The 25,114-nt window shown below is 43.9% G+C and overlaps 1 protein-coding gene across 2 annotated transcripts in view; it reads left to right on the top strand.

Moving 5' to 3' along the window:
* The first annotated feature begins 11,070 nt into the window (after positions 1 to 11,070).
* The window catches only part of LOC135369349 (uncharacterized), a 33,907-nt gene continuing 19,863 nt past the window's right edge, over positions 11,071 to 25,114 (top strand). The window contains exons 1-3 of one of the 2 annotated variants that reach the window (XM_064602941.1): positions 11,071 to 11,169; positions 22,052 to 22,136; positions 24,151 to 24,216. In XM_064602941.1, the coding sequence (XP_064459011.1) occupies positions 22,073 to 22,136; positions 24,151 to 24,216 (130 nt within the window). In that variant the 5' untranslated portion in view covers positions 11,071 to 11,169; positions 22,052 to 22,072. The remainder of the gene's footprint in view (positions 11,170 to 22,051; positions 22,137 to 24,150; positions 24,217 to 25,114) is intronic. The other variant, XM_064602942.1, reaches the window with a different exon arrangement.

The following is a 25,114-nucleotide window of genomic DNA, read 5'->3' as shown; positions in this document are numbered from 1 at the left end:
GAACGAAACCCCTTGTATCGTGGTACCAAAGGCATATTCATGACGGCTTATGATATGCCTTTCTACCGGAATTGCGCAAGAGGGGACCGCAAAATTTGGATACGGCGGCAGCAAGGCCTTTTAAAACGGGCGATACTCCCTGTATCATGGAGCGTGCGAAAGAAAGTTATCAGTGGCTTGTGCAATGCTATTCTGCTGGAGTTATAACACAGGCGATTGCCAAATTCGGAAAACATTGTAGCAGAGCCCTCTTAAACGAGCAAAACCCCTTGTGTCATGCTGCCAAAGACATATTATCAACAACTTATACTACGTCATTCTACCGAGATCATAACACAGGCGACCACAAATATCGGAAAGGATGCAGCATAGCCCTTCAGAACGGGCGAGCGCTCATGATCTCAGTTGTCTCGCGACGTAAACACCCAGAACGGGCGAGACCCCTTGGATCATGCTGCCGATGACATGTCATCAATGGCTTGTGCTATGCCCTTCTACTGGGATTGTAACAGAGACTACCGCAAAATACGGAAAATGTGGCAGCAGAGACCTTTAAAACGGTCGATACCCCTTGTATCATAGTTCCAAAGTCACTGGAATTGAAACGAATGCGACCGCAAACTCCATAAAAGGCTACAGCATAGCCTTTTAAAACGGACAAAAACCCCTTTAATCATGGTGGCAGACACACATATAAAGACGCCACGGCTTATGTTATGCCCCTCTCCTGTGATTGCATCGGAAACCACCGCAAAATTTGGAAAAGGCGGCAGCAAGGCCCTTTACAATGACTTAAATGATATGTATCATGGTGCCAAAAACATACTATGAACGGCTTGTACTGGGATTGTAACAGAGGCTACCGCAACGTTCGGCAGCAGATCGAGCCCTTTAAAACGTGCGAAGCCCCTTTAATCCTGGTGCAAGGGCGTACATCTAGAGGTCGCGTTTGAAGAAACTGCTTCCAAAACGGCACTCGCTAAGCAAAAAGCGTCCTAAGCTGATTTTGTAATATGTATATGTGCAAGTAAGATCACGGGGTTTAAACCCCGTATCTTATTCTCCTGTTGCACCCTGAGAGGTCGCGTTTGACAAAATGACTTCCAAACCGGCACTCGAAATGGACAAAAGGCCGATTTCGTCAACTTCGGGGCTTAATATCATTTGATATAAAAATAATATTAAGGATGTCCTAAGTTAATTTTGTAGTATGTATATCTGAAAGTAAGATCACGGGGTTTGAACCCCGTATCTTGTTCTCCTGTTGCACCCAGAGAGGTCGCGTTTGACAAAATCGCTTCCAAAACGGCACTCGAAATGATCAAGTGGCCAATTTCGTCAACTTTGAGGCTTAATATCATTGGACATAACAATAATATTAAAAATGTCCTAAACTAATTTTGTAATATGTGTATGTGAAAGTAAGATCACGGTGTTTAAACCCCGTACGTTGTTCCCCTGTTGCACCCTGAGAGGTCGCGTTTGACAAAATCGCTTCCAAACCGGCACTGGAAATTGCCAAATTGGCAATTTTGTCAACTTCGAGGCTTAATATGATTTGATATAAAAATAATATTAAAGATGTCCTAAACCAGTTTTGTAATATGTATATGTGAAAGTAAGATCAAGGTGTTTAAACCCCGTAAGTTGTTCCCCTGTTGCACCCTGAGTGGTCGGGTTTGACAAAATGGCTTCCAAAACGGCACTCGAAATGATCAAGTGGCCAATTTCGTCAACTTTGAGGCTCAATAGGATTTGATATAAAAATAATATTAAAGATGTCCTAAACTAATTTTGTAATATGTATATGTGAAAGTAAGATCACGGTGTTTAAACCCCGCACGTTGTTCCCCTGTTGCACCCTGAGTGGTCGGGTTTGACAAAATGGCTTCCAAACCGGCACTTGAAATGGCCAAACGGCCAATTTCGTCAACTTCGGGGCTTAATATCATTTGATATAAAAATAATATTAAAGATGTTCTAACCTGATTTTGTTGTATGTATATGTGAAAGTAAGATCACGGGGTTTAAACCCCGTATCTTGTTCCCCTGTCGCACCTTGAGAGGTCGCGTTTGACAAAATCGCTTCCAAATCGGCACTCGAAATGGCCAAATGAACAATTTAGTCAACTTCGGGGCTTAATATCATTTGATATAAAAATAATAAAAGATGTCCTAAGCTGATTTTGTAGTATGTATATATGAAAGTAAGATCACGGGGTTTGAACCCCATACCTTGTTTCCCTGTTGCACCCTGAGAGGTCGGGTTTGACAAAATCGCTTCCAAACCGGCATCCCAAATGGCCAAATTGCCAATTTCGTCACCTTCGGGGCTTAATATCATTTGATATAAAAATAATATTAAAGATGTCCTAAGCTGATTTTGTTGTATGTATATGTGAAAGTAAGATCACGGGGTTTAAACCCCGTATCTTGTTCCCCTGTTGCACCCTGAGAGGTCGCGTTTGACAAAATCGCTTCCAAATCTGCACTCGAAATGGCCAAATGAACAATTTAGTCAACATCGGGGCTTAATATCATTTGATAGAAAAATAATATTAAGGATGTCCTAAGCTGCTTTTGTAGTCTGTATATGTGAAAGTAAGATCACGGGGTTTGAACCCCATATCTTGTTCCCCTGTTGCACCCTGAGAGGTCGGGTTTGACAAAATCGCTTCCAAACCGGCACTCGAAATGGCCAAATGAACAATTTTGTCGACTTTGGGGCTTAATATCATTTGATATAAAAATAATATTAAGGATGTCCTAAGCTGATTTTGTAGTATGTATATCTGAAAGTAAGATCACGGGGTTTGAACCCCGTGTCTTGTTCTCCTGTTGCACCCTGAGAGGTCGCGTTTGACAAAATCGCTTCCAAAACGGCAGTCGAAATGATCAAGTGGCCAATTTCGTCAACTTTGGGGCTTAATATCATTTGATATAAAAATAATATTGAACATGTCCTAAGCTGATTTTGTAGTATGTATATGCGAAAGTAAGATCACGGGGTTTGAACCCCGTATCTTGTTCCCCTGTTGCACCCTGAGAGGTCGCGTTTGACAAAATCGCTTCCAAAACGGCATCGAAATGGCTAAGTGGCCAATTTCATCACCTTCGGGGCTTAATATCATTGGATATAACAATAATATTAAATATGTCCTAATCTAATTTTGTAATATGTATATGTGAAAGTAAGATCACGGGGTTAGAACTCGGTATCTTCCCCTGTTGCTCCCTGAGAGGTCGCGTTTGACAAAATCGCTTCCAAAATGGCCAAATGGTGAATTTCATCAAGTTCGGGGCTTAATATTCTTTGATATAACGATGATAATAAAGTTATCCTAAGCTGATTATGTAATATGTATATGTGAAAGTAAGATCACGAAGTTTGAACCCCTACCTTGTTCTCCTGTTGCACCCTGAAAGGTTGCGCTTGACAAAATCACTTCCAAAACGGCACTCGAAATGGACAGTTGGATCAAGTTGTATAGTTTAATATAAAAGCGATATAAAATACAAAACGGTATCGTCTGTATACTACTCACTCAAAATAAAGTTGTCTGTTCTGTCAGCCACTTCGAGTTCTGGAAAAAATGACCGTTCTGATTTCGAACTCCTTCAGACCGGCCGTACAGTCTCAGCGCATGCGTATTACGATAATACTGGGACTTAGTCCGTCGAGCGCCTCGGAGGGACACCCTGTCTGAGTCGCAACTTTGAAGGCCCTGGGTGCATCAGGATTAACACTCACACATCGTGCCGTGGTTGGTATGTGGCCTGGAGGACGTACTGAAGGAAAATAGGCGATGACAGTTCCAAAATTTGACTGCCTTTGTCGAAAAATCGTAGTCTAAACATGGGCGCTGTGCAAAAATCCACGGAATCCCCATAGGCGCAATGCATTAAAATTCATTTGGCCAGGGTGCACTAGGCTCATATTCTGCTGGCGCCTTTCATGTCTCCAGGGGTTCTTTACATGGTGTTCTTCTCTATTAGACGATGACATCTTAAAAATTTTATTCTGTTTTGCTGTTAATTGGCATAAACGCTGTCTCCCATTGAATTCACATCCTGTAAGGCCGCTTCCCGCATAGCGGCTGAGTATAGTGACGGAGTGCGCCGACGGGAGGGTGACCGCCAATTTTGGGATTGATGCTTAAACAGATGACGATGACTCATTTCAGAAAAAAAAAGACGAACCACTTCTATGTTAATTTACTGTCAAACACTTGGAGTGATGTATTTCTTAGTAGCACCATGAGCAAGTTTAGAATTAAACTCGCTCAACCAGTGCAATTAGATGGAAAGTGGTAGGTTGCTGTGACTGAGGTGAATAGTTCATTTGCAATTAATAATGTCACGGTTATCGTTTGTGGTATATCGGAGAGGGGCCTCTGTACTGTAAGCACGATAGAGCAAGTTAAGTTTCTTGTACGAGAAGGCAGTATGTTTTTTACCCTACCGTCCACTGCTAACGAAACACTTAAAAAAATAAAACGAGTATAAAAAGCGAACAAAATATAATCGCTTCTTCATTACATTTTTTTTATTATTATTACGATGAGCAGAACTAAAGCATGTAGAACTTGAAAGCATATAGTCATTTCAAAGAGTGTGCAAAGCATGGTGCTACTCTGGTGAAAACAACAATTGATCTTCGTCTGAAACAATAATCGATGAGATTTGGATTTCACCCTCTAATTAACTCTGCCATGCATAGTATCTACCGGATATATTGTAAAGGAATTACACACATGTATTGCTGTATGGCTATATATTTCTTCTGTTGATGTTACGTGACGCAGCCAACCTGACACGGCATCGAATCGGCATTGTAAGGAATAATGGCTGCATTCAACGTATATAACTCTACAATTTCAATAATATCTAGGGATCAAAATCAGAACTAACAATAATCCATAGACCGACTTTTCTATGTCACAAGTATTTTTAATATCTGAGGAGGAAAATCAATGCTAGCACTAATTATTCTTTATCATAGGAACCGACCAGCTACAATCAATCTCTTGTATCGTATTGTTTCAGTCATCGAGGAGTCGACACAGGTGAGACCCAAGCGGTACTATCAGACGAAGAACCACCACCACTTTGTTACTATCTGAGAAATAAAATCATAGCAAGGAATAATTATTCAATGTGAAAAGCACAACTTTTAATTCCGATAAGCGATTCTCAACCAACATGCTGGCGAATATTTATTATACGTATGCTGCTAGTATTATTCGAAACGATCCACGGAACAACACAACACAGGATGCATAAAGCAGAATATACAACATGTTATATATTCTCATCGAGGTTAATTATTCGAAATTCAACTACCCATTCGAATCTATAGACAGAAATTTCATGTGGGGTCGTATGGCATGTCGACAGGCACAACTGTACAAGTAAAATATTTTCTTGTCGACACACAATTTCTATAGCATCTAAAGAATAAACTCAGTGACTCAAACTGGTAGAGGAGTGATATTCAAGCAATCTATACAAAAAAAAAAAGACAACCGTATATCACTATATGACATCAAAGCTAGCGATAGCTATTCTACTACAAGGACACAGCTTCTAGCTTCAAGAAGACGTTCTCAATCAATAGGATGACAATTGTTTATTATAATACGTTGCTCATATTCTTCTAATGAATTAACTGAGCAGCACGACACAGGATAGATTAAAGCAGGCCAAACGATACATTATATTATTTCATCCGGGTTAACTATTTAGACTCAGTTACCAATTCGGATGTATCAAGTGAAACTTTATTTGGTATCGTATGACATGCCGGCAAGTACAAGTGAAAATATTTTATTATCGACACCACATTTTTTTATCACATGTAGAGAATAAAATCGGAGCTAACTGTAATTATTCTGCAACAGAGGAATCAATCCCTAGATATGTGTCCAGCAAACCAATCACTCAATTTTTTATACCACAACAATATTTAATATCTCAAAAATAAAAAAATCAATGCTAGCAATAATTATTCTTTATCATACAAACCGACCACCCTCAACAAGTCTACCATAGCGTATTAGGCAGTCATCAAGAAATCGACAGACACAGAGGAGTGAGACTCAAGCAATCTATCATAATGAACAACCACCGTTACTATCTGAAGAAATGAAATCAAAGCTAGCGATAATTATTTTACGTCAAGGACACAGCATTTAGCTTCAATAAGAGGTTTTCAATCCATACGATGACAATCAATTCCTTTTTTTATTGTTATAAGACATCAGATATTCAAACATGTAACCTTATATGTAACCTGTATCCATTTCACCAGAGACAGGGATAGATCCACCTGCAGCCAATCTTAGCAATAATTATAAATAGCGACAGAAGTCATCGATTAACAGGGGAGCAGATAGATAGACTCAATGTCCCCACGCGGGCAATCCATTTCTGTAAGACATTCTCGATGATAAATGTAAAGAATATATCCATAAGGATAGTATCCTTATGTAAAGATACTATCCCATTTCAAGCGACACTGACACTCACAGAGAATTAATTATTCCATATTCCTAACAAACGAATGTAGTCACATGTAGCAACTCGCAAGGAGGTGTATGTAAGGAATTAATTATTCTGTCCTATCAGAAGTCGATGAGGTGAAGAGCACACCGCAGGATGGATAAAGCATACCAGCCAATACCTTATATTATATCTAGGGTTTGTGGTTTTCGGCATTTATTTTCAACGCAATTCGGGGGGTGTTTATCGGAATTTATATGGGGGACTATAAATCGGATTTTTTCGGCATCTATATTCCGCCCAAAAAATAAATGCCCGAATACGGGCATCTATTTATTTCGCATGATGGAAAGCCTATTTTGCGCGCGAAGTAACAACGAACCGAAAAGAAGTGAATTGATTCATGGCTTCATTAACAATGTCTTTTATTGCCTGTGCCAAACCAGCAAACGAGGAGACTACCTCTTGTTGTAATAGATGCAAGCGTACATCATCATGCTCGCATCTGTCATAGCGACTCGCTCCTTGCGATTAATAACACGCAGTTTAGAGAACGCGCGCTCAACATTACCGCTAGAAACAGGAATAGCCGTTATGCTTAAGGCGCACTGCGATAACAAAGGCCATGTGCTGGAATGGGTCGTCCAAAACTGAATAGGAGATATATCCACCTGAGAGGCACACACACACACACACGCACACACACACACACACACACAAATAGAGATACGATGATGAGATGGGGCTGATGCCGGCCAGCAGGCTGGGCGCTGCCCCAGTGCCACTTGTACGTGATGAGAGATGATGATGGATATGATAAGGGGTCCGGTAATCAAAGCAGGGTGGAGAGGCCTGTTGATGACAAGAAGTCCCAGAGGTGACGCAGACCTTGGCGTGTATGAGCTGGACTGGACCATGGGCCCAGCGCCTTGCCTATGGTAAAGGGGCGATGATCGATCGCATGCAGTTCGTGCTGCAAGATCGCTCGCTCCCGCTGGTAGTCCGGACAGTCCATAAGTAGGTGGTGCAGGTCTGCACGCACACTGCATGCTGCACAAAGGTCCGAGGGCGCACGGCCAAGACGCTGCCTCATAACTGGTGTAAATGCAACATTCAGCCGCATGCGGTGAAGCAGGGATGCGTAGTGTTGCGGAAGGCGATGAGGAAGCGACAGTGAAAGAGAAGGATCCACTGCGTGGAGCAGAGAGTAGGGTGTAATGTCATGCAGCCACTGTGATCTTGTCTTGTCTGCAGAGAGAGCACGGACGAGGGCCTGACGATCACCTTTGGGCAAGATGATAGAGTGGGCTGAAGCTATATGATGACCCCGCAGGGCCGCCCGGTCGGCCTCTTCATTACCGGGTACGCCGACATGACCAGGTACCCACTGTAATACTATGCAGTGGCCCAGGTCTAGCAGCTCCTTGTAAGTTTCAAGCACGTCAGCAACAATGGACACGAGAGGACCTCGAATGCCCATTGTTGCGAGGCATTGGATAGCAGCTTTCGGGTCTGGGTAGAAGACCCATGGCCGAGCTGAACACTGCAGGATCTTGCGCATGGCAAAGAGCAAAGCATGTAGCTCAGCACATGTTGACGACGTCAGATGCGAGAGACGGAAGATACCAGTTATGTCTTCGGACGGAATAATATAGGCGCATGCAGAGCTGGATTTTGTGGACGAGCCATCCGTAAAAACAGGAGTAAAGCCTGCATACAGCTCGCTCATCATATCCAGTGTGAGCGCCTTGGACACACCTGCAGCGACATCATCCTTTCTCTGCACCTGAGAGGCAGGGCATGCAGCATATTCGAAAAACTCGCGCTTTATATCATCCATACGTGATTCATCTCGTAGAACAAATAAGAGTAAGTCCTCATACAGTGAAGTGCCTCGAAGTGCCTTGAAGTGCCTCAGGAACGGAAACAAGGGTCACTTAACTGGAGGGGAGTAGATAGAGGAATACAAAGAACACAAAAATGAACTAGAACGCTAGGGCTGGGGATCAGCGATCGGCTTTTGAAACCGTTTGGGAGCTCCGTACACCCGTGATCTCTTTTTAACCCGACAACAACAGACCACAAAGGTTCTGAATAGTAAATTCACTAAAGATAGGTGTGTCACTAAGTACGTGTGCTGCAAAAAGGTGGTCACCGACCGCACAACTAGGGTTGCCACCAGGCCGATATTATACCGGCACGGCCGGTTATTTGCGCGCTCTGCCGGTTGCCGCTTGGAAGGTGATACCGGCAGCCTTTTGCCGGTATTTGTGGCTCAAGACCTTTCATAGGGGCTTTTACGGGGTTTTCCCTTCAACATTTTACTACAGCTTGAATAAATCTGAAGCACAGACCCAACTCCACAGTCACCAGTCGTTTTCTTAGTTATTCATTATTATGATTATGCATTGTTATTATTCTTTTCATTGTTATTCATTACATCTTGTGTTCGGAGGGGACAAGAGCAGTGGTTGTGCAAAGCTGTTGGTGGTTGTGTCGAGCCAGCTAGAAAGTCCCTCACCCGCCTTCCCTTTCCCACGAGCCTTTCCTTCTTTCCATCTATTCCACCTCCTCTCCTCCAGCCGGTATTTTTCAATCCGAAAGGTGGCAACCCTACGCCCAACAGAGTTGAGGTCATCCTCCTATAAGCGCTTAAGCACAACGAAACAAGGGCACAGCCCGAAGATAATGCCACGCTCGAAAAATTGTCGACAAAGGGAGATTCCAAGGGGATTTCCCTTTGCGGTTCCAGGAATGGCAGCTGTCAGGATACGAGAAATTCGGATTTTTTCGGAATATTCCGAATCTGAAAAAAGTCATTCTGGGGGTGTTTTCCGGCATTTTTCGGAAAATGCCGAAAGCCACGAACCCTAATTATATATCACCCAAGATAATTATTCCATATTGATATTGTTGGAAAGCTATCATTTTGAATCTATAAATTGAGAGGTCGTAATTGGGATCTAATTGAATGCTTCCTTATAGATCGACAACATAGAGATGAGGAAAGAGCATACTAAAGCTTGCCTACTAAAAATAACAATAAGATTCAGAGAATTGATGAAAAGATAGAAGAGTGGAGGACCTGGTAATTTTCCTTAGACATTCAAATGTGCTCTCTTTTTTTTCTGTTACGACAATGTGTTTGGAGACAATGCAAGCAGTTTCAAAGCGACAGATGCACTACACGCTATAACTTCTTTTCCAACCCTCTCACGCTTTCTTCGAGAAATGGTTTGCCCACGTGTAGACATTGAGTCTATTCACCTGCTCCCTCGTTAATGTATGATTTCTGTCGTGCACTATTTATAATTATTGCTAACATTGTTGCTCTGCTGCAGAATAATTGCAGTTAGCTCTGATCTTATTCTCTAGATGTGATAAAAAGTGTGGTGTCGACAATACATCACAACGAGGAACAAAGAGAGATAACATTTATTTAGAAGGCATGGCACGAGTGGGCAACGCAAGTTTAAATTAGAGAAGACAATCTGAAGGATCAGGAACTGTCAATGTCAATCGAGTGAAAACAAGAACATCTGAAAAGAACAATAAACTATGTTTACATAACCACGGCCTAATCTGAGCATAAGTAAGCAGTGTGCATCCATTAAGTGCGAAACGGTCATAAAAACATGACTAGGTCACAGAGGCACAAACGTTTAATAATTAACTTGAACGAAATAATATAAGGCGTTTGTTGGTATGCTTTATCCATCCTGTGATATGCTGTTCAGCTGATCGGTTCGAATATTAATAATAGCATATACCTGAGATAATCTGTTTTTAATTTAAAGATATGTGTTACCCACTCGTGTCGCATCTCTATTTTTTATAAATAATTTCGAAGAAAGCGTGAAAGAGTTGGAGAAAAAGTTCTAGCGTGTAGTGCATCTGTCGCTTTGACACTGCTTGCAATGTCTCCAATGGATGCAATGACAAAAAAAAAGGGCACGTTTCAATTTCCAAGGAAAATTACCAGGTTCTCCCCTCTTCGATCCTTCTATCAATTCTCTGATTTGTATTGTTATTTTTACTAGGTTCGGTTCAGTACGTTCTCCCCTCATGTCTATGTTGTCGATCTATAAGAAAGCATTCAATTAGGTCCAAATTACGATCACATTTCTTGACGTGCTTGCAACCATTCCAGGCAGTGGACTTGAAAGACTTCCTCTAAGATAGCGCAAACAAATTTGCGAAGTTCTTCGTTTTTTCTCTCTTCCTGGCGACGAGGAGAAATGCAGGACAGTAAACCACACATGGTGTTTTCCACGTATCGGTCATACTGATGATGCGAGCGCAGTGTGTGCTGCCTTTATACAGCGTTTTGAAATGCACATGTGCAGAGAAACGAGAGCGAAACCGAAACAGAGAAGCAACCCGTTGCCGATAGGATCACGCACGCGCGCAGTGGCTCTGCACAGTGGAAGGAGAGAGCAAAACCAAAACAGGAAGTACCCGCGAGGAGATAACCGCTCTATTGTGGCCCGGCGGCGCTAGGAGCGCGCGAGCGCGCATGCGTAGCTGCTGCGGAGAGGCGCTCCACTCACATTTGCGCTGGCTCTCGTGGAGTGTGGACGTGCGGTTGATCGCTCTGCCGTACCCACGCTCCTTCATTTCAGCCTTGGCTGTCGTCGCGATTGGACGCTCCATCACCGTGGGGAAAAGGTAAGTGATTTGTCGTGCTACACAGACAGACAGATATTCACACACGCATACATAGTTTTGTTGTTGTTGACATTCCTATAATGCTAACACATTAAAACAATTCGTGCAACGTTTCGCATTTTACATGATCACAATAATGCAGTTCATAACATACAAGGAACGTACGCAATACATGTCATACGTATGACGTGTATTGCGTGCGATGCGCATGTCATCGGATTATGGGTTCAGGCGCATAAGATGGTATGTTGTCTACACAACCTTCGAATGAAAAAACACTTGACGAAGAGTCTCACTTGTGTGATATTAACCTCTCTTAAGGGGGAATGCTCCGGCTTGGTGACGTCTTCTTCTTTCACTAGATGGCGCGCGGGAGAAATTTTTATGCTTTGCTTTTTTTTTACCCTCCTTGCTCTGCTTTACGTAAGTGACGGTTTCCTCCTCGTAAGGGCGGAGCCGTCGAGAGCACGCGGGTTTCGGCCTGACCTTGAGCTATGAATCACGTATGGTTTGCTGCTATATTTGTCCATGCTTTATTGTGTTTAGCGGCGGCGCGTGTTCGAGATGTGGCGTGTGGCTGAGCTGCTTCGATCGTCTCGGCTGGTTTGTCATCGCTTCGCAGATTTGCTGACAGTTTCGCGAATGGCTTGAAGTGATAATCCATTTGGACTTGCTTACAGAATGAGGGACGCTAATTGGGGAGGCGGAACTGAGCAAAACCGAGCGACCAACTTGTGTCTGATTTTTCGTTCTTCGCAATTTGGGGTGATAACATTGTGTACATTTACAGCATGCGGATTAGGCGGTACAAATCTATCAAGTAGCTTTGCGTGGCGTATTACAGAGAAAGCCCAGGATTCTCTACCTGTCTGCTGCAGTCCCAGTTGGTGAGCAGCGATAAAGGTAGGAAGGGGCATAGTCGCTGGCCATGTCTCCTGTCTATGTTGGTATCCGGCTTTCTCTTCAACTGCCCACGAGTTGGAGATAGCGAATTTGGGGAACCAAACAACCACCACATTCTGACTATGGCTGGACACACAGTACATGCTGCACAGCGGCGCATTATCGCTATGATTTCACGTGCCATGCGCCTCACCTCATTCTGAGTGCGCGTGCCTGTTTAAGAATAGTGGAACACAAAACAAATAAATAAAAATAAAATGATGAAACGAAGCGGTCTCCAAGCAGCACAATGTACTGAAAGTCGAGTGCAATAGGGGTGGACGGGTAGGTGGAAGGCCTTGAACAGACTTGTGCAACTAAAGAGCATTGATAAAACACAAACCGGCCACCCCTACTGCACTCGACTTTCAGTACATTGTGCTGCTTGGGTCTTGACACATACACTCACGCATACACGTAATAATGGAATGACGATGGAATGGGAAGTTCACGGAATGTGTGAGCGTTTTCAAGTGCACTGGAAAATGAGTGAACACGAAGTAATCTTGTTCTTCCGTACTGTTTTTGCTCTAATGAAACGCATCAATGGTTCATTAAGGAGGTTGAAGAGGTTGAAAAAAATAAGCCCACTTCGCATATGTAACCACAAAGGTCAGAATGGAAGAACAACAGGCGCCTGCGAGAGATTTGTTCTGTTCCCGCGGACAGCCTCTGCTTTCGACAATGCATTTTGGAACAATGTACAGGGTGACCTCTTTTATTCCATACATATTTTGGGCGCAAGGAATAAAATTTTGTGAGTCCAATTTTAGAGGTTTGGTGCTGCTCTTTGAATATGCGATAAGTTTCCCTAATGGAGCGGGTCATGTATCGCTTAGCCACTTTGACTTTCTCGTCGTCAATAGTTGCGGTAACCACATCCTTTCGATTGGGGCTCTGTAGTGTGCATTGCAGGTCATCGTGTAGTACTTGCTTGCAGCGGCCACATCTTCATGCTTCAGTTTTCTTCCTTCGTATCTGTCTGGTTCAGCCCATACACCTCTTCTGCTTTTTATCTTGCGGGCCTTCAAAATCAGGTGCTTAGTAGCTTCTGGTATGACCCTTCTGATATCTCGAGTAGACATTGAGCTTGGGAGTAAAGTGAAAAGGCGGCAACGCTCTCGATAGGTATCGCAAGCTGAAAGCGCCTCGCGAAAGTTGCTTGCCCATTCCGTACAAACTTGACAGGTATCAGCCTCGTCACCCGACGCCTCACTTTCATAGGCTGCACTGACTTTTTTTTACATCTCTCGTTGGAGTTCACGCTTCTTCCGCCTGGTGTACGCTCCACGAAAGCGCCTTTTAATTGCACCGGGCGGTTTTAACGGCGTAACGTCAACGTTTGCCACAGACAGGCTCTCATTTACACTGTCGATGATATCATCCCTTGAAACAAACTCAGTCAGATGGCGAAGAGGCACTCTTGCTTTCTTTTCCGGTCGTGATCTTTTCTTGGAAATGCCCGAAGCAATGATGACAGAGGTAGTCCTCATCGCTTACCTGTGACGCTTGATTGACTGTCAAAATCAGCTTTAGGGATGCCAAATCCAAGTCCGCCACAGCTTTCCGTCGTCTCTGGTCCAGACGAATCTTCTTCTTGTGTCTAGCTCCGCAGTCCGCACAGAACGTCCGGTCAGAACTATATGCACGATACATTGCGAAGATGGAGACGGGTCTACCAGAGAGAAGCTACTTGTGCAGAAGCTCCAAGTGTATATATGGCAAGTCCACTCGTGAGCACGTCACAAATTTATTGTCACCTTGGACACCGACGGCGCAACAAAGCAATTATAAGGCAAACACCGCCAAAGAGTATAGACTTCCGCCCCCCAGGAAGGTAACCCCATAGCCTCTTGCTCATGTTAGGACCCCTCCTTTATCTCAGCCATCGTGGAAGCAAAAAATGAGGTATCCAAACAGGAAGCGAACTTCTAATCCTTTCATTCGGCTTGAAGGACTAGGCTGCAAGGCGCCGCGAAGGGACGTCAGTGTAAACGAGCGCGCTTCTTCGGCCGGTCTTTTGAGACAAAATTTGATTATTGGCGGTTAATGACGACACATTTGTCTAGCACTGAAAGAAATTTCGTCGAAATTAAAGCTGGTGTTTTTGGGAACCGAGGGTCTAAACTTGTTGAATTTTCAGTGAGTGTCTTCTACAACAGCGCCTGTACGACAAGAACTATTTAACCCGGAAAAGTGAGACCTGCACCAATCGAAAGAGCTTGCCTTGCCGAGTACGATGATGTAAACTTCATTGCTCAATTCGTAAATCTGCCTAAGAAATTGAGCGACGAATTCAAACAAATGTTGCACTTTTTGCAAAGTTTGCGATTTTTTTTTAAATTAACGGTGGCATCCGGAGCCGCCAAAGTTCGTAGGCGTAGAATACCGGGTGCTGTGCATTCCATGACGGAGATTCTGTCGGATACCTTAAAAAAGTCCGGAGCTACGACGCTTTGAACATGGCAAAAAACACCGCGACGCAAAAACAGGGAGTGCACATTGTCAGCTTTAGCAATTTTTAAAGTCGTAACCAAACAACATACGGGCTTAATTTTTGCGTGATTTATCTACACAGACATTGGGCTACAATATATATTTTTTCTGAACAAATCGAAGGTGTGACCCGGACCAACCTGTCTGCCCCGACGTAGAAAGATGACAACCTGCATACAGCTGTACATTGGAGCTAGCTGCGATTCAGAGGGTATCTGACGACACAAAGGGTGTTACGTTGGGACAGGTACAAAGACGGCCGATGAAAGACTTGATAACGAGTTTTAACGAGCTGAGTTTGAGACCGTGTTTGTGTATGTCTGTTTTCGTCCCTACGTCGTCTCGGATTTTCAAGTCATGGAAGACTCGAGATTGTTAGAACAAGATCTTTTATTTATTTATTTTTTGGCCGGTTTGACGAAATCGTGAAGGCCACCCATGTCTCCCACGCTCCCTGACTAATATGGCGGTCAAGCGTTGTGGTAATCAGTTACACAGGCAAGGCTGTGGCAGAGGCACTGAGGCGCCGCCCCCGTTCCCACCCGAACCCAGGCTCCAATACCCAAGGTCGGGCTCTGGGGAGCCGCTCCAGTAATCCCCTTCAATGTCTTGCTTTGGCCTTCCCACGTTTTCCCTTTCTGGTTGACCCTTCCTCGGGCGACAATATATATGGATTCGGTATGTCAGTCCAAAGTGAGTTCTTGGTTAGCAATACGAAGTGTCATCATGCCGAAAGCTAAACCTCGTCTCTCCAAGAAGCGCAAGCGGACCAAGAGGGCGCGAAACATCGCCGAAGCAAGTAAAAGGCAGAGGCTCGTTCCCACCTCAGACAGGTACGGAGTTTTGGTATTTATATTTTTCACGCACCTAAAAATTGAACTTTCAGAACAATATGTAAACAATATGTGCGAATATGAATATTGAACAATATGTTCGAACTGCGACAGAAAACCGTGTGTTGGCGAGGAAACGTGATTTGAACCAAATTAGACATGTGACGTAGCAGGCGGCGGGACTTCAACTTCTAAACTTGGGAAATACGCTGCATCCACTTGTTCTTCTGCTATACCGTCATTCCCCTGTCCCACCTTTTTATTCTTGAGTTGTGGTTGTGAGTTAGTGAGTTAGTTGAGTTGTGAGTTATTCGGAGAAGTGCACGGGGGGATTTTAGGACAGAGTCAGTATATTCTGTATTTAGGAGTATTTACAAGAATAAATACCCGGAAATTGGTATTTAAATATAATTCTAAATATATTTTTAGGCTGTATTTCAATACAGCATAGACATACGTGTATTTATATTTTAAATAGTATTTTATCTACAATGTATTTAAATACTGCCCATCCCTGCTGCCACCATTGTCAGCCCATCTTTCTTCGACTTTGCAACTCTGGCTGCTCCAAGCCATGAGGACTTTGATCCCCTTGCTCCCGATCGATTTCGCATTAATTTCTCTTCGAAGGACAGAAAAAGACAACACTTGTGCGCGTGAATGTTGGTCGAAAACGCGGTGATGAGAGCAGCGCTCGTTCACACTAAAGAAACGGTCTGCCATTGCCAGCTGAATACTGCATTGTGTTTGCCAAAGTCGTACACCAGTTCCGAAAAAAAAAAATGGAAATGTGGTCTCAGACAGAGCTGTACCCCGCAGCATCAAGAGAAAACTGTATCGTGTTCCCTGGCGGCTGTTTTCAATGTCCGAGTGTCGTAAAAACTCGGTTGGATAGGGTGCTCTTGCAGTAAAAGAGCTCTTTTGGGGGGACCTGTGGACAAGAGAGCGTCTTCAGCAAACCGCTTTATGACAAGAAATAGGAGTGCCATGGGCAAGCGTACAAATCTATACAAATCTGTACTGTATGAGATAACAAATGATGCACTGGTTCCTATATTTCATTTCGCTATACATTCGGTTATTTTTGTATCTGAATTTATTTCCATTCTAAATGCTACGGTGTATTTTTGTGCCACATCCTTCAGAGAAAAAATGAATATCGTAAACATAGCTGCCACGTTGATAAAAGCGACGACAGTGGTTTCAATGCTATACTATGCCGGACAGCAAAAATTTTGTGACATATTCTCGCAAAACTCCTCATATATACAGGGTGTCCCAGAAAACGTGTCATTTAATTATAATTAAAAACTACGCCACCTAGATTCATGCGGTCAACGGCATTTGTTAGGTGTTTGCCACCTCCTGAATTGCATGTCATGTAACCTAAATTTAATTATGTAATTTTTTTGCGAAGTGAACTCTGAAATTTGCCAAGTAAAGGTAACTTTTTTACCTCCCCAACATGAAGAGCATGCCGAATTTGAAAAATCATAAGACCCGAAAACGAATAACCCTGTTTATTTTGCTAGATCCGTCGAGCTTAAGCCCGCAACTTTTGTTGACCACTATTTTTCAAGATCATTATTTTGTTTGATTTTCAACCAGCTCCAGGTCAGTAGCCATAGTTACACCCTCGAATCAGGCTCTGTAACAATTACGCCCACATAACACCCCCATGCAAGCTTTTGTTTTGTCCAGAAGGATGTAACAGGGGTGTCAAAAACTATTTACACCCAAATTACACCCTTGTGCACCGTGAAGGGTGTTCAGAATCTTAAAGTGTACTCCATTGCGTATATCACAAACCGCAGGTCATAGTCATTTTTAAAACATGTTCTAGTCGTGCATCCTTTGCTGATTCTTTTGTGCTTTCGTCCCGTGCAGTGAACCTGGTCAGGATGCAGCACCCGCTCCTACATCATCGGATGAAGGCGGCTCCGCGAAACCAGGACAGGGGATGCCTGTCGATCCTCAAACCGGCCCTGACGACAGAAGTGGCCCCATGAGCTCAGAGCAATCTGAGATGCAGGGGAGAGGTGCAGGCGGCCGGGTCCTTTCACCCTCCCTATCTGGCACTACTAACGTACGGCAACACAGTCAGCAGCAGGACGAGGCATCGACGTCCGGAAAAGTCGACACCCCGGAAGGTGTTCGCGCATCCACATCAACACATAAGGCGAACACCAGCCACATTGAGATTGAAAGAACGAAGGGAACCAAGAGAGCAGCCTTGGTTGTTGACCTGCCACTGATGCTGAAAGAATACGGAGATGTAGCCTTGACCCACCAGCAAAACTGTCTATTTTGTGGTGAGATACAGTTGTACAAAGAAGTCAGAGTTGGACTTATCGCCACTCTGGAGTATCGTTGTTCGAAGTCACCTCTGTGCAGTTTCACTCACTTCGTGCGGACGGAAAAAATGACCGTCACAAACGACAGCATAAATCTTGATTTTGTTAGAGGGTGCCTTTCCATCGGGATCGGGTACACGCAGGCGCAAGAGCTAACAGCGTCAGTCGGCCTCCCATTCCTTTCGCATAAGCTCTACCAGAAATGTGAGAACAAAGTTGGGGAAAACCTTCAATCAGCGACATTAGACTCTATGAAGAGAGCCGCGGCCGAAGAGGTTGAGCTTGCCAAACAACGGAAAGAGTGTCGCGATCCCGGCGGCTTTTGGAACATCCCAGTCATTGTAGATGGAGGATGGAGCAAGCGATCCTTCGGCCATGGGTACAATGCGAATAGCGGGGTGGCTGTCATTGTCGGTCGTTACACGCGCAAGATTCTCTACATCGGAGTACGCAACAAGTTCTGCACAACTTGTCGACGCGCTGAGTCGGAGCATAAGGAGCCTCTACCCCACTCGTGTTCTTGCAACTGGAAATGGAAATCGTCTTCAACGTCCATGGAGCGAGACATTATTGTCCAGGGATTCAAAGAAAGTGAAGAAATGTATGGCCTTAGGTACACTACAATGATTGGAGACGGAGATAGCAGTGTTTTCGTTGCAGTCCACGAACAGGTTCCTTACGGCCGTTCAGTGAGAAAGGTAGAATGCGTCAATCACATGGTAAAAAACTATACCAAACGGCTGTATAACCTAGCAAAGGATACTAAAACATTCGCCACAGCTGAAGGCAAAGACGCCAGGAAGCTATTGTCTACTGCTAACATCAAAGCCCTAAAGGGTCTTGCCAGATCCACAATAAGACGGCATGCACAAGAGAACACTGCAGTATCGCCTGCTGCGGTCAGTAGCCTGCGCCATCAACTGAAGAACGGCCCATACCACGTATTTGGTATCCACAGCGGCTGTCCAAGCGAGCACTGCTCCGTCAAGAGAGGCGATGCTGTGGAACTTGAAAGCAGAACGGAAAAGGGCAATCTTCTTCTGAGATCCAACATGATGACTGAAATCCAGAAAGCAGTAGACGTATTCGCAGACAGATCCGATATGCTGCTCCTCGACGCAACAAGTAATGCCGCTGAGACCTACATGAGCATGGTGGCGCGTACAGTCGGGGGCAAACGCGTTGACTATGCAAAGGGTAAAAGTTACGGTAACAGATGTCGCGTCGCAGCACTTGCATACAACATGAGAGGTGCAAGATGGCACGACTTCTATCTGCGCAAGTTCGTCGCGAAAAGTCCATCATCCGCTCTGAAGAAACTAATAACATCAAGACAAAAGCGCAACGAACGAAAATTCAAAAGAGCGTTGCGGTTCGACAGGGCTCGAATATCGAGAACACCAAATTTCTCAAGCACCGTTGGAGACAAGGACTATGGAGGACAATCTCAAAAGCCAGATCTGGACAGGACAATTTTTATTGAGAAAGCCAAAGACTTTGTGCGTGGCATACAGATAACCAGCCAGGAAGCTGACAGTCTGCAGAAGTCTACACTAGAACAGAACAAGTCTGATCTATGGCACTCACAAAGAAAGATGAGGATACCATCAACCTCAATACATAGTATATGTCGCCCACATAGAAAAACGTTCAAGCACTCTTCTTTAGTGAAGGCCATAATGTATCCCAAGTCGTTCCGCAGCAAAGATTGTCAGTACGGCATCGACCACGAGGAAGACGCGGCATCAGCATTCCAAGCCAGATACCCGAACGTTGAAGTGAAAAAATGTGGCCTTTTCGTCGACCCTGATATACCTTACGTATGCACCACTCCTGACCGCCTTATCGACAACGACGGAATCCTCGAAATAAAATGCCCTGCAACAGCACAGAATTACATGACCATCGCAGAAACCGCTCGCAACCATTCCATCGGCGTAAAAATATCGAAAGACGGCAGCATATATCTTCCAGAATCACACAAGTACTTCTATCAAATACAAGCTCAGCTAAACATTGCGAAGAGGAGCTACTGCAAGCTCGCAGTGTGGTCGCCGACGGACCTGCAAGTTGTAACCATCGAGAGGAACCTTGCGTTCTGGCAAAAAATATTGCCTAACATTAAGAACTTTTATGTAGGATATATGATTCCTGAGCTAGTTGATCCACGAGTCACGAGACACATGGAACTACGGGATAAAGCAGTGGACATAAGCGAACTGGACGAACTTTTTTTAATTCTGTGGCAACTTCATCATCCTGGCAAGCTCCATAATAATGTTATTCGCGTGCAGCGAGTGTAGATATCGTGTGTGTATGCAGTCAGTCTAGACCTATACGTATTTGGAGTACTGTACTTAAAATACTGTCTTTTAAATACAATTAGCGGTATTTTGGCACTCTACTTGATACGTTTTGTTTTGTGTATTTGTAAGCTATTTAAAATGGATTTCATGGTATTTTGTACTCAATAACCTAATTACATATTTTGGATCTCCCTCTCAAACTTTCTGTGTCTCGTCTTTCATTATCTTGCTTGTTCAGTGGAAATTTCCTGAGTCCCTAGGGCTTGACCCGGACATTGGAACTTCCTGGAAGCCTCCATTTAGAGATCTTGCCCTGTGTGTACTAATCCTTGGCGGGTGAGGGTTCAATTATGTGTGCCCTGACGCGGTGACGCCGAATTCTGACCTCGCCGGGCAGGGACCTGCTAGAAGTTGGCTTTGTTTTGGTCACATATACTTAGCGGAGTTACGTGGTACCTCTTTGTCATCTTTTTGGGACTTGTGTTTAAACGAGTTCTATCACACAGCGGCGGCTAGCGTATTGCGCGGGGTTTCGGTGATTCATGTCACATAGCAGCGACTTGCCGCATCGACCAGTGAGTTTTTGCGTTCAAGGATAAATAGTATCTTAATTGCATTTCAAATACCATTTGAAGTATTTTACTCTATCTTAATTACTTCGATTTTCATGTACTTATACTCTATCTTAATTACAATCTAACGTTAATATTTATTGTATTTTCTTAAATACATTTTCGAGTACCTTGTACACGTCTGACTCAGTCTGCATGCAATGCAATCCAATGCATGCACAACTTTATACGCTCCTGTTGGTGAGCGCATTGCGGGAGCAATCGGACTGTGCGTGGCTGGCGCTTCCCTTTCATTCTTTTTGCAATAAATATATCCGCCCTCACCCATCCCCCCATCGAAATGTTGTGCAAATCACACCATGGAGATAGGGTGACGGCAGGAATATCCCCATGACTTGCCTGCGTCTGTTATTTCACGTATCATAATCGCACAATTCAACATAAGTTCACGGCCGAAAATATGATGTGCTGCACCATCGGTGCAAGCACGCGAATAACTGTGGATGAAGCCGTGTGGTTGGTCTCACACAAATCCTGTAGCTAGACCCGGAAAAACTCAACGGACATCCATAACGAGCAAGGCGCAAGCAAGATCAACCGTCGTCTTATATGCCCAGTGTCAACAACTTTAGCTGGATTTTTTTGTACCTCTTGTACTTACGGTCACCCGCATGCATGTTATTTGCGCTCACCTGTGTGTACGTGGTGCAACTAAGCAGAAATGAATAACACTTGTCTATGCAGATGAACAGTCCATTTGATTGGCTTTAATTTTGTCCTCTGACAACTAGTACAGATCGTACCGACACTTAGGAATGACCCAGAGTACATAGAAATGGCACTAAGGAACGAAGAGAAGCACATGCACGATAAAATTCCATAAACAGATGCTCTGATTTATGACGAACAGAACCTGCTGTTGTATATAACACAGCCGCACACGGCGTTCGAAAAGTCCTCATGAGTGGAATGCTACACAATATTAATGGTACACAATTCACGCGTCTTTCCGACACACTTGTTCAAAATCAAGGCACGTCTTCTCGTTCTCAAGCCACATTTCACGGCGATCCTTCCCGTAGCGGCCGCTTAGTTACATCCTGGACACCTCATCACCCACACATCGACTTGTGTTGGTTGCATGACATGTCAGCACATCTTGACCATGCCAGATTCAGGTATGAATACTGAAAAATATATCGCTCCATATTTGGGCTGAAGCATACACTGGGTCGTGAACCACTGTAATAAAACAAGCGCACCCCCGAAAACATCACGCAACTGACACACAGAAAGTACAAGTCGTACCTTCTCTTCAACACCTATTTGTATCGTGCATTACTCCACGATTACGCCAATTTATGTCCTACTGATTGCAGCCGAGGTCGCAGTAGCAGGCCATGCGAGAGGAATATCGATGCACGACGCTGACGCCGGATAGAGCAGGCGAAGTCATTCACCACGGTAAGACACGCGCCATTCTGGCCCGTCGCCAAGGCAGGTTGAAACAACAACCTCACGCAGTGCACGTAGCCGTTTGCCTTCCCTCTCGCTCTCGCACCTCCCATCTCGATGTATCCCCTCTCCCGGAGCGGAAGCCCACTGGGGGCAGCACAATGCAGCCTATGCTAGCAGACGACAAATGTCCACACATTTGTCCCGTTCATCTTGAATAATACGAATGTTAACGTTGCAACTTAGCTTGTACTGTCATTAGGGGACACAGATGCACGTCCTGACATATTTTTCCGGCGTTTATTTCGTCGCTGAAAGGTCTGAGGAAGTGATTTCTGCTGCTCCCATAGGACTCCATGTATTCGCATTCACAGAAACAAAAAATCGTCTAAATTCGCCTATTTGCTGTATTCAGATAAAAAATATGTCAGAACGTGCAGAATTTGCCCATGTATTACCAGCTCGGCGTACTGCTCCATTACTGCAGTAGTTTTCGAGATGAACTTCCCAAAGCAGTGCCCATAGAGAATACATTGGGTTGATTCCGCCTTAAGCGGGTCCCGTGGCTGCCACAGGGAAACATCCCAGCTCATTATCGCTTTTCCATCATTTATTGTTGTTGTTGTTTAACAGAAGGATGTGCTACACCACTAGTTAGAGTTATAAAGCCCCAGAAATATCGCATGTCCAAAGTTGTCCGGGTTCGCCTTTGAACCGGTTCATATGAACCGGTAACCGAATTCACATATTTTTCGGTTCAGCTGACGGTTTCGGTTAATCGCCGATGGTGAATTGTCGTTACGTTCCGCTTACGGTTCTTGAAAAATTGAAAAAAAAAAAAGGAACAACCGCTTGGGTTCCAAGCGGTTGTTCTGTAGTTTCATTTCCTGCTATAATGTTCCCACAAGAAAACCACTTGCTAGTGGGATGGACCTTAGTTGGAATCAGTTCACAACAATTTGAATATCACCACCATACTCGAAACAAACACACTAAATACATTGAGCCTTATCGTTTTCATTCTAATTGTTTAAAGAACTCGCTTCTTCCTCTTACGATCACCACCTGGAATTGTTTGCCACAGCAAGCTGTTGATTGTAACTCACTAGCATCATTTATTTACCTTGTTCATAAACTCACCAATCAAATTGCAACTACAATTATGTAGTCTCACTGTTCAGTGTTTGACCTGTTACTTTGCATGCCGCTCCTTCTATGACATCTTTAATGTCAGAAATATTCTAAATAAAAATAAATAAATGAAAAAAAAAATTTGCAGTCTAAATAGAAGGGATTCACTCCTTCGTGAAATCCAGTTGTCGGCCAACTGGAACAAGGTTGGAACAAGAAGGAAACCATTGCCAGTCAAGTGAGACCATTCCACTGAGCGAAACCCCGAGACACGTGATAGAAACGTGACTCGGGTGTTTCACTCAGTAAAATCTTTCATCAGCTAACCTGCGGCCTCACCCCTATTGTATAGTGGAACCACGTCACTCTGAAACGGTCCGAGTAGCACCATTTTGTTACTCAGATGGATCCACCTGCGGTTCCAGCTTAAATTTCTCCGTGGTCTAATATCGTTTTCCACTTTAATTGGGATTACACGAATTGGGATATAGCAGGTCTGCTCCGTAGAATATCAAACAGTAATGATACAACGTCTAGCAAGACGTAGGAGGCGTTCGAAGAATAGTGCATTAGGACTCGAATCTTACTTCTCCACTTACGAAGAAACGTGTCGGTCTCTATAATAAGATTGCCAAGGGATGTTTCTACGTTTCCGAGGAAATCAAGTAATCACGATACGTAAGAGACCCGGGTGAGTGACAACTCACTTTGTACATCACATTTAAGACGAAATAATATAACTCTAACGTCAAATCATGTATTTTCTTTTTTATGTGTCTCTGTTGGTGTTCGCAGAACTTAATATTTGATATTGTGATATGTACTCCCATTATCAACATAGTTTTCCTATATAAAATGCATGACACGGTAAACTCACGTACACTTCCAACAGAGGCAGGAAAAATGAGTCCCACTTTCGTCCAGGCTTTGCTGGCCCTCCTCACATGCTTGTGGTTCAGTAAGTAAAACCTCTTTTAGTCCTTAGTGGTGCCCACACATCTTTCACCTCGTTAAGCAGTTGCACGTAAAGAGCAAGTAGGCAACGCAAGTGACCATGTTATGCGTAAAAGCTGTCGCAGACTAGACTACACAGAGGATATCATACTGGTCAATGGCGACTGCCGACTATGGTCAATGTCAGAGGTAGAGTGTAATGCATTAGAAAGTATGCAGTACGTCCCGGTAATGAGTAATGCTAGTGCATATCATTTTGCGGTGGCGTAATTAGTAATACAACTGTTACTGTGCCATTATACATTAACAAGTCTACTACGAGCATTGTGTTTGCGCTAGAACGCGTGTTATTTTTCCTGGAACTAATATATATATGTATATATATATATATATATAAGTTGAAATAAACGAATGCGGTTGACCACGAAAAATAAAGGTATTCAATAAAGATCAGATGTGGAGACGGTGCTTCTACAGGACAAGGAATAAAAGGGGAACTTTATTAAGAACTAAGAGGGGGTATTCGACGTTTCGACAGCAGCGCTGTCCTCAACAGGAATGGGATATTATGGTGACGCAAGACAATTCCAAACAATGAGAGGGGAATATGTACAAGGAGAGAGGGCAGCACACGTGCTTTGTCAAACAAAGGTAAAGCGGTACAATGAATCATAGGCAGTCATGTTCTTCGCCGGAGGGCAATGATTTCCTGGGGTGACCAACCGGGGAGTCTGAAAGAGATACAAAAGAGTGTATGTATTCTGAGAGAATTAGGAATTTAGGTTGCGAACTGTTGAGAGCACGCCGGGGTCCTCGTTAATCTGGCTTTTAAATTTGTAGATCAGGAACGATTCTCTTTGTTCTCTAAGGCGTCGGGATGGAAAACCCGATTGCAGAACGAA

The sequence above is a fragment of the Ornithodoros turicata genome, chromosome 9 (genome assembly GCF_037126465.1).
Source record: "Ornithodoros turicata isolate Travis chromosome 9, ASM3712646v1, whole genome shotgun sequence".
NCBI lineage: Eukaryota > Metazoa > Arthropoda > Arachnida > Ixodida > Argasidae > Ornithodoros > Ornithodoros turicata.
The sequence above is the reverse complement of the archived record's forward strand: the minus strand, read 5'-3'. Positions and strand labels throughout refer to the sequence as shown.